Source organism: Elgaria multicarinata, chromosome 17 (genome assembly GCF_023053635.1).
Source record: "Elgaria multicarinata webbii isolate HBS135686 ecotype San Diego chromosome 17, rElgMul1.1.pri, whole genome shotgun sequence".
Classification (NCBI taxonomy): Eukaryota; Metazoa; Chordata; class Lepidosauria; order Squamata; family Anguidae; genus Elgaria; species Elgaria multicarinata.
In genome coordinates, this window is record NC_086187.1 from 17,169,493 (window position 1) to 17,179,282 (window position 9,790).

The 9,790-nt window shown below is 50.5% G+C and overlaps 1 protein-coding gene across 1 annotated transcript in view; it reads left to right on the plus strand.

Moving 5' to 3' along the window:
• Window positions 1-9,226, plus strand: part of LOC134410326 (BOS complex subunit NOMO1-like) — a 41,947-nt gene extending 32,721 nt beyond the window's left edge. Inside the window, exons 26-31 of the mRNA XM_063143532.1 lie at window positions 1,699-1,782; window positions 2,915-3,025; window positions 4,898-4,999; window positions 6,250-6,369; window positions 7,637-7,729; window positions 8,580-9,226. Of these exons, the coding sequence (XP_062999602.1) occupies window positions 1,699-1,782; window positions 2,915-3,025; window positions 4,898-4,999; window positions 6,250-6,369; window positions 7,637-7,729; window positions 8,580-8,711 (642 nt within the window). The 3' untranslated portion in view covers window positions 8,712-9,226. The remainder of the gene's footprint in view (window positions 1-1,698; window positions 1,783-2,914; window positions 3,026-4,897; window positions 5,000-6,249; window positions 6,370-7,636; window positions 7,730-8,579) is intronic.
• The last annotated feature ends 564 nt before the right edge of the window (window positions 9,227-9,790 follow it).

Sequence of the window (9,790 nt, forward strand, 5' to 3'; positions counted from 1 at the left end):
AAGATCTCGGGGCGGCGTACAGATAAAAGCATACAGTATAAAACAATTAATATGCACAGTTAAAAACAAATTAACTGTTCGCTCAGCCCCCACCCTGAGGTTTTCTTCCTTAAAAAGACATGTTTGTTTTAGAAGGTTTTGACTGCAACGGCGTGGTAGCGACTGCAGTGTGGGAGTGGCTATGGAGTTAGAATCCAAGATTGGTTATATGCAACCTCCTTCAGACATTGTGGGTCCCGTGAGCTTTTCTGGGAAACAGGTGCCTGAAGAGATGGAGACCTTCAGATGTGTTTCCAGAGCCCAGTTCTCTTCGTGGTTTGAGAGATTCCATCGGAGGAGGCAGGATTGGAGCTCTGGAACCTGACAATAGGCTTCCCCCAGCTCTCCTACCTGAGAGACGCTTGTGGGGGTCGAACCTGTGAAGTTGTGGAGGGACCATAGTTTAGTGGCCGTGTACACGCTTTGCATTCAGACGTTCCCCGGTGAATGGATTGGGTGAAAATGCCCTAACCTTTTCGTCAGTCAGATTCCCTGTTTGTGTCATTCCGTCCTGCCTCCTTGGGGCAGAAGGTTTCTAACGCCGCTCTGAGTAGAGGGCTAAAGGCGGGCATTTCTCTAGCCTATGCCTGCCTTAAGTTGTCTCCGCCTACCAAGATTTTGGCCCATTCTACGACGGCGGATGTGACCTCCGCAGCTTTTTCCTCTTAATGCTCCGCTGCATAAGGTTTGTAGGGCAGCTACCTGGGCGAATCGTAACACCTGTGTTAAACATTATAAGGTCAGCCTGTTTGCCTCTGAAGAGGCGGGTTTTGGAAGACCTGTCCTACAACACGTCCTGCCCAGACATTAAACAGCTGCTACTTTTGGGGGTAGGGCTCAACTGGCTTCAGTCTCCAGCATCTCCAGTTCAACGGAGCAGGTAGCAGATGATAGAAAAGACACTCGCCATAGGCACCACCACTGTCCCCCATTCCCCATTTATTTCATTTATTTTATTGCATTTCTATACTCTCCAATAGCCGATGCTCCCCATGCCTGTCCTCCACTCCCCAGCAACTTCTAATTCCCCCCCGCCATCTAAGCCCCCTTCGTACTTTTATAATCGCTCTTCTCCACCTCCTTGGACATCTATGGAACCCCAAAATTAGGCCGCTGGTTCCACCAGCTCAGTACCTGTTGAAACGCTTCTCCCGACATGAACCTACCCGTACGCTGCGCTCAACAGCTAAGGTCCTCCTCCGAGTGACTACTCCTCGTCCATTTTCTTCTGCTGCCCCTTACGCCTGGAACGCTCTTCCAGAACATTTGAGAACTACAAGTTCAACCGCAGCTTTTAAAGCTCAGCTAAAAACTTTTCTTTTTCCTAAAGCTTTTAAAACTTGATTTTGTTCTGACTTTATACTGTTAGTTTTACCCTACCCTGTGCCTGTTTACCCTACCCTGTGCCTGTTTGCTTTCTCTTCCCCTCCTTATTGTTTTATTATGGTTTTATTAGAATGTAAGCCTACGCGGCAGGGTCTTGCTATTTACTGTTTTACTCTGTACAGCACCATGTACACTGATGGTGCTATATAAATAAATAATAATAATAATAATAGTAACAAGGGAGTTTAAATAAGAGTTTAAAATTCCGTCTGTCTTACTCTGCACGGTGTGAATTAACATCACTTAGGATTTAACGTCTTTCTTTCTTTTAAGCCTTCTTGTGTGTATCACATCCAGCTGAAAGCTGAAGGCAACGATCACATCGAACGAGCCCTCCCGCAGCATTCTGCCATCGAGGTAAACCTTTCTCTAATTTGCTAGGTCACAGTCTCCGCTGAAGGGGGAGTGCACTGACCCAGACAGCACGGCACAAAACAATTAGCTCAGTGTTTCATTTATGGGGAAACAGTTTCACTCCCGGGGTTACAGAGGGTTTTTTTTTTTAAAGCCTTACTGAAAGCTTCCAAGCCTTGTTTTAAATGCAGCTATTGCCTGAACACGGTGGGAGTTGGTGGCTCCATTTCTGGTGGGGCTGTGAATCCATTCTGGGTTTCAATCAGAACCAGCCGGAACTTGAAAGGAGCCGTCCAAAGTGCTGAACCGCTTTGGCGAGCTCCCTTAGAGCTGGTTGCCCAACACGGAGGCAACAGCTGTGCCGTGCCCCACCCTGGACCGATCTTACGACCCACTTTTGGATCGCAACTCAGCAGTTGAAGACCGCTGGCCTAGAGCCTATTTCACCCGTTAGTAGGGGTGTGCACGGACCCCCCGCTCCGCTCTGCGCCGCTCCGCCCATACTCCGTTCCTCTTCGCCACGGAGCTCTGGCTCCGAATCGGAGCTCCGCAGTGGAGGGGAGTGGTGCCAGGTAAGGCCAGGAGAGGAGGGCGGGGGGGTTTACTGGGCCCTGCCGCCGTTGCCACCCGTGCAAGGGACCAAGGGGGAGGGGGGCCTTACCTGCTTCCATCTGCGGTCCGTCGGCTTCTTCAATTGAGCCCGCGGTTCAGCCAGGAAGTCTGGGCCGCAAGTGCAGCCTAGACTTCCTGGTTGAACTACGGGCTCAATTGAAGAAGCCGACGGACCGCGGACAGAGGCAGGTAAGGGAGAGGAGGGGGGGGTTTACCGGGCCCTGCCGCTGTCGCCGCATGTGCGACAGCGACAGCGGCAGGGCCCGGTAAACCCCACTTACCTTTCTGGCGGGGCTCCGGATCGAGGCGAAGGATCCGCCTTCACCTCTTCACCATGCTCCGCCGGCCCCCCAACCCTCTCCGCCTCTGCCTTAAGGGGAGGTGAAGCACCCCGCTCCGCTTCTAATTTGCCGGTCTGATTAGAAGCGGAGCACATCCCTACCCGTTAGTAATATTCAGAACATCGCAACGTTCCATCTGGCCGGTGTGAAGAAGCCGCCCTGTGCTTTGTCCTGTATTGTAGGTTGGCAGCCGTGACATTGAGGATGTGAATATTATCGCTTTCAGACAAATCAACCAGTTTGACCTAAGCGGGAATGTGGTCACGTCTTCGGAGCACCTCCCCACCTTATGGGTAAGTAGGTGCAATATCCCTCCTTCCAAGATCTCCTCCAATATCAGGTTTTCTTTTCTTTTCTCTTCTGTTCATTTTTTATTTATTTATTGCGTTTTTATACCACCCAACAGCCGAAGCTCCCTGGGCGGTTCACACAAATTTAAAACCGTTGAAAATATAAAACAAACAGTACAAAAACATGATATAAAATACAATGTAGAAACACAACCAGGAGAAGATCAGCAGCAGTGCAGAAACGCAATTTTAAAATAAAAATTTAAAACAGCCAAGTTAAAATTAAATTTATAGGCTGTTAAATTGCTGAAAGAATAAAAAGGTCTTCACCTGGTGTCTGAAGGAATATAGTGTAGGTGCCAGGTGAAAACCTCCTTAGGGAGCTCATTCCACAGCCGGGGTGCCACAGCAGAGAAGGCCCTCCTCCTGGTAGCCACCTGCCTCATTTCCTTTGGCAGGGGCTCATGGAGAAGGACCCCTGAGGATGACCTTAGGGTCCGGGCAGGTACATATGGGAGGGGGCGTTTGCCACGACACAGGCTCTGAACACCAGACCCGGCCGAGGCTACTCCCTGCTCAAGCCAAGCACCACCGCTTGATACGTCTGAGGCAAGGGATAAAAACCACCTTCCTCCAAACTATGTGGAGAAAGGGGTTTAAAATGGAGAAGGATTTCAATATATAAAATAAAACACTGTGAGTTATATGTGCTGAGGTGAATTATTGTCAGAGTGGGTGCTAAATGTGTAAACTTCAGATGATAAATGCCAAACAGACACGTGGGGTTTTTGTGGTAGTTAAAAACAAAATAATTAAAATGTATTTTTAAAAGTTCACAAGCTTTGTTTCAAATAAAACATTTAAAAAACTTTTTGAAACCTTTCATCCAATCCTTTTACTCATTCACATGCACACTTTCATTTCTCTCACACAATCAATCTAGAACTTTCTTTATTATCAGTATTGATTGATATACATCCACTACGTGCACACCACACTCCAAAGACACTACTCTCTACACTGACCCTCAAATTTCCCAGAACTTAAGTACTCTAAACACAGAAAGCACTAAAGACTCTAAGAGTACCTAAAAAGTCCCCCACAATCCCCTCTGTCCTTCCCTTATATATCACTCCTCCCCCTCCCAAGACATTCTAACTCTGCCCACTCAGGCCAACATTCTAAACTTACCATGGACTTACAAACTGCAGACATACATTTGGGAACTGACTTGTGGGGTGTAACGCCACAGCGTTCCTTTTTGGAAACATCTTGCACAGTTGCGTACATGTAGCAACGTTACTATGGGAGGTTGGTTGGCCAGAGATCTACAGCAGGAGTGGGCAGTTTATGGCCTCTAGAGGTTGGACCTCAGGTTTGTGGGGACTGAGACACACAGGGCCTTTTCCATAGCGGCACCTTCCCTCTTCAGGGGCAGTATCCAACTGTGTCGTTCCGTTAGTGCAAATGATGCTGTACTAGCCGAAACTATGTTCGGAACTATGCACAAAAGGCAAATCCAATGGAAGATACGTTTGTGCAAGTGCAGTTATGCAAGCGGTACTGCATCATGCTTGGACAAACTGTTGTGCATTACATTTACTCAAGGGCAGAACCAGGTGTGGCACAGGAGACAAAAGCAGACACCCCCCCCCAAGTTCAGCTTTAGCTCCTGGGAAATTAAAGAAAATTTAAGTTCTTGACACAGCGTTGCTTTTCCTGACCTCATTCTCCTTTCATGTGCCATCATGCGCTTGAGCTCAGGGAGCCTGGGCACAGACTGGAATCGGGAGGGAGCGGCGATCGCAGCCACCTCCCTTTCTTTGTTAATCACGATGAAGCCTTGGTTTGTTTCTGTGTTTTCTCCGGTCACAGGTGAAGCTTTACAAAAGTGAAAACCTCGACAACCCAGTTCACACCGTCTCTTTGGGCCAGTCTTTATTCTTCCATTTCCCTCCGCTACTCCGGGATGGAGAGGTAGACTTTGCTTCCTTCCACGCGAGGTGGGGGGTGGGTGGGTGGGCGTTTTGTGGTTGGCCCATGACTCAAGCCAGCAACTGCTGCTGTCTGTGGAGTTCTTGGACGTAGGAGGACATGACCTAGGTGGGCACCCCTCTCTCCTTGCCCACTCTCCGTCTGGCTTGCTCCTCTTGCTCTCGGAACAATCCGCACGACTCCCCAGAGAGGAGAGCTGCAGGCGGATGGAGAGCATGCTTCTCCTCACTCCTGGCACTGCTTGGAGAGGCCAAGTTGAACAGGCTGCAATAGGAAAGAGGGAGTGCCAACGTCAGGAGGGCCCCGGCCGATGCCCGGTGATGCCGACCCAACACCCAAGCTGAATGAAACGTCTAGAGAACAATTAACACTTAATCCTGAGGTTTTCCCATTACTGGGAAGGCCAGACTGGGCCCAGTGGGAGCGTGTGGGCGAGCGGTTGGAGCAGACCGTCTGGTCGTTCCTATACAGCGGGGAATTGGGGCAGGTCAGGTTTCACCGTCTCTTCACTTATGCTCCGAGCATATTAGTAGGTAGCCCAGATTAAAATTGGCAGGCTGAAATGTGGTTCACGCAGGAGATGCAGTTGATGCGGGGTCAGCATTGCAACCTGTGTGTCCGTCAGTTTCCCTTCTTTGTTGGGGCAGGTCAGGCTGGAGGAAGTCAAGAAAACACTCTCCTTTGCCTTCCATTACCATTAAGACACCCTTGCAAATAGGTTACTAGCCTGCATTTTTTTTTACCAGTTTGCTGAGATGTTAGTTGATTGCCTTTCTATGCTGGACGCAGAGGGGAAAAGACCACCCTCCCTTTGTAGCCATTGTGGAAACGTCGGCTAACTTACCTCTTGGCAGGTCAACTTAAAAACTGGACTTCTGCCAAGGGGCCTGGGAGAGGAGGAATGAATCTCTCCTTCACTGGCCTGCTTGTTATCCATGCTGGCTGCAGAGGAAAGGTTGAAGGATCTGTCCCACCTTCAGTTGCTGGCATGAGTTTCCTAGTTATCTACGGGCCAGTTATTCATTGCTAGTTACTACAATCAGCTAGTTATTAAATGCAAGGTTGAATTAAGAAGCTGTTTGCAGTCAGCCTTTTGCTCTTGGTTATGGAGGGTAGCGTGAACCGTCCCGTTTGGAAGATGACAGACCTGTTTCCGATTTCCTTTTGTGGAGTTTCCTTCTGTTCTTTTCCCATCGGACGCTAGCAGCTGCCTCTCGTTCTTTTCTTGGCAGAATTACATGGTGCTTTTGGACTCGACGCTCTCCAAATCGCAGTACGACTACACCCTGCCCCAAATTTCGTTCGCTACCGTCGGGTACCACAAACACATCACGTTGCTTTTCAATCCTACGGTAAACCCCCGGCGGCTAACTCTCCCTGGGAATATCTCAGGAAAATCCATTTCGGTGCTCCTGTTTCGATTCTTCTGTTCTTCTCGCTGTCTCGAGTGTGCCCCATTCGCCGTCTCGGAAGAGACTCCCTCTCCCTGTGGACTAGGGAAGGGTCCCCATTCTTTTTAGGCCCTTGGGCTCATTTTGCCCGGGGGGGGGGAATAGCGTTGCAGGCAGAGCCACAAAATGGATGCTGTAGGGAGGCGTGGCCTGATCGTAACATGGCCGCTGAGGGGGCGTGGCCAGTCACGATCCCCTGTTATTGGCCCTCTGTGTTTTTCCTCACATATAGAGAAAGAAATCGCGCAGGGAAAGACAATGTCCCCATTCGCTTGCATAGGCGGACAGGAAGCTCTACTCCTGAAAACAAAAATGGCGGCGTCCCCTGCTTATTGGACACAGTAGAGTCCTTGGCAGGAAACAGTCCTTCGTTCGTTGGGTGTGGAATGCTGACTACCTGTTGGGAGCGAAAACACCCGGGTCGGAAGTGGGCTGAAACGGATCCTCCACTGCAGCATTTCACGCCGCAACATTTTGTTGCAGGTCTCCCTTGTAGCGCCGGCGTCTCCCTGCCCCCTTGCTGCTCCAGTGCCCTCGTTGCCCCCCACCCCACCCTGGCAGCATTTGATTGGTTCAGCCCGCTGCCATGGGCCTAGTTCGGAAAATACTTTGATTTAGAATGTTTTGGGAGGAAGGGGGGGGGAAGAGAAGGGCCCCCCTCCCCCCCTCCCGTCCTACTGCTGCTCAATAAGCCTGGGCCAGAGGGGAGCCAACTAGCAAGTGAGCGAGACGGAGGGGCGAGAGAGCGAGAGCAGGGCAGAGCAGCAGAGGCGGTGGGCATTTGGCCCAGGGCATGCTCAGTCCTAGCAATGCCCCCGGAGGCCTCCCGGCCCTCAATCCCCCGTACTCTGCCTTTTCACGGAGCACGCTAAAAGGGAGCGAAGTCTCAGGACGCTGTAGAAAAGCGTATTATCCGAAAGCTTTTGTAAGATAAATTTTTCTGCAGCATCCTGAGACGCCTCTCCTGTTTTTGCGTACATCGTGGAAGCCGACCCGCCCTGCGCCCTCGTTTTCACGGAGCAGCCCTTGACCGGGATACCGGGGCTTCCTTGCCATCGGAAAAGAAAAAGCGCTTTCGGGGTTACAGAAGGGCGGGGTCCCGGCTTTGGCGCAATGTCCCAATAATATATCGGGTGGGTGTGTCCCCTCCCCGTGGGCTGTTTTGCAGAGAAAGCTGCCTGAACAGGATATCGCGCAAGGATCTTACATCGCCTTGCCGTTGACGCTGCTGCTTCTATTGGCTGGGTACAACCACGATAAGGTAATCTCTTTTTATTTGATTTTCTTGCAGCCGTGCCTGCTTCGTACGTATCCCGTAACGTTTTGATGGTGTGCTCAAGTACAATTAGACATTCGGATGCCTGAATTGGGACGCGGGGAGAGTTCTCGATAGAAAGGGGGACCCGGAGGGGGTGTAGGGGTGCACGTCCTGGATTGGAATTGGAACCAGGGCAAGCCAGATGTGTCTGTGTGTGTGTGGGGGGGAGTGAGATAACATCTCAGCTCCCCAGCACCTTTAGACAACGTTTTGTGCCCTTTGGGAAATTTGTGAAACTGTCGTGGGCACCACCGCAACATGGCTGCCACGGGAGGGCCTAGCTAGTCACCAAGGACAAGTAACCTGCCCAGGGGCCTTCGTGGGAAATTAAGATGACAGCCGGCATTTTGCTCTGAAGCAATCCAAGTAAGAATATAAGAGTAGGGTGTCTCAGTGAGCAGCAAGGATGCTGTCGGACTGCCCTCCCATCATGCCTCACCCTTGACTATTGCTGGCTAGGGCTCATGGGAGTTGCAGTCCAGTAACATCCGGAAGGTCACGTGTTCTCCATCTCTAGCATAGCACCTCCTCCTTTCCGCTTCTGGTCTTCCTGAAAGCGTCCGGTTGGCCACCGGGGCTTCCTACAAGCATTTCATTGGCTGTGTTGAAACGGCGTGCTGAGCTAACTGGATCATTGCTGTGATCCAGCAGCTCAGCTGCTCTCCTGTTCGATGTTTTGGGGATTTCTTGCTATATTGTGACTTTTGGGGGTTCTCAGAACTGCACTGTGCTACTGATGCTGTTGTTTTGGCCCCGGACCAAGGTGACCGCCTGTGAATTTCTGCTCCTCCAGCTCATTCCCTTGCTGCTCCAGCTGACCAGCCGCCTCCAAGGGGTGCGCACTCTCGGCCAGGCGGGCTCTGACGCGGGCAGCCTCGAGGACATGAAGAGGCAAGCCAAGAAGCAGAAGACGAGGCGGACGTGAGGCATGGAACGGTCTCGCGTCAAGGTGGAATTGTGGCGTTTTTGACCAGCATAGCTGCTAAACGTGACCCCAGGACCTGGGGAAGGCGTTAGTTTACACTTGAGCCGTCGACTCAGATTACTTCCACTCAGGAGAGACTGGTGCTTTCCATGTCAGTGGGGCGGCGAATCCACTCCGGGTTTTATTCAGAACCAGTCAGGACTCTGAAGGAGCTATCCAAGCTGAGGAAGCACCTTGATTAGCGCCTTTGGAGTTCTGGCTGAAACCCGGAACGGATTCCCTGCCCTACTGACACCGGAGCCGGCAGCCTCAGCTGGTTCCATCATGGGTATGAATTCGACACGGCATCGAGCAAATGTCGCCGCCGTTTAAAAAGAATGACCCAACCAGCTCTTGTCACGGAGAACACTTTTCCACAGGGGTGTTGGGATAACATTGTTGTCGGAGGATCTTTTGATACTTTTCTTCGTTGGGGGTTTGCAAGAACCATGGCCGATAAAGTTTGGTTTCACCTCCCAGCCTATGTCATTTGGTTTTCGTTTTTATCTCTTGACTTCGTAACTCTTTGTGTCGTTATAATCCAAGCTCAAAATGACTAACGAACGCCATCACACGGTTTAGGGCCACTTTGGATTCTGGCAGTAGGGCAGACACACGATGACATACAAAAGGCATTCCGAAACCAATCCCTGCACCTAGTAGACTAGCACTTCAAGGAGGAAGTTAGATTAATAACTTTTCTCCTGACACCTAGTTTAGTTTATACAGGGTTTTATTGAGGGGGTATTCTGTGGAAAAACATTCCCTACACATAGAAGATGAACCCACAACAACTCTTCCCTCCAACATGCTAGATGTTTATACGCAGGGATTTTTTTATATCAAGTGTCATTCCATCAATCGAGCCCATGCTTGAGGTGGTACAACCCTGAAACTAGACCAAGCAGACAATACATGTTTGTAATGTTTTAATCTCACCTTTCTTCCGAGGAGCGCAAGGTGGATTCCGTGGCTCTTCCATTTCCTCCTCACAACAACCCTGTGAGGTAGTTCAGAGTGAGAGAGTGGAACTGGAAGTG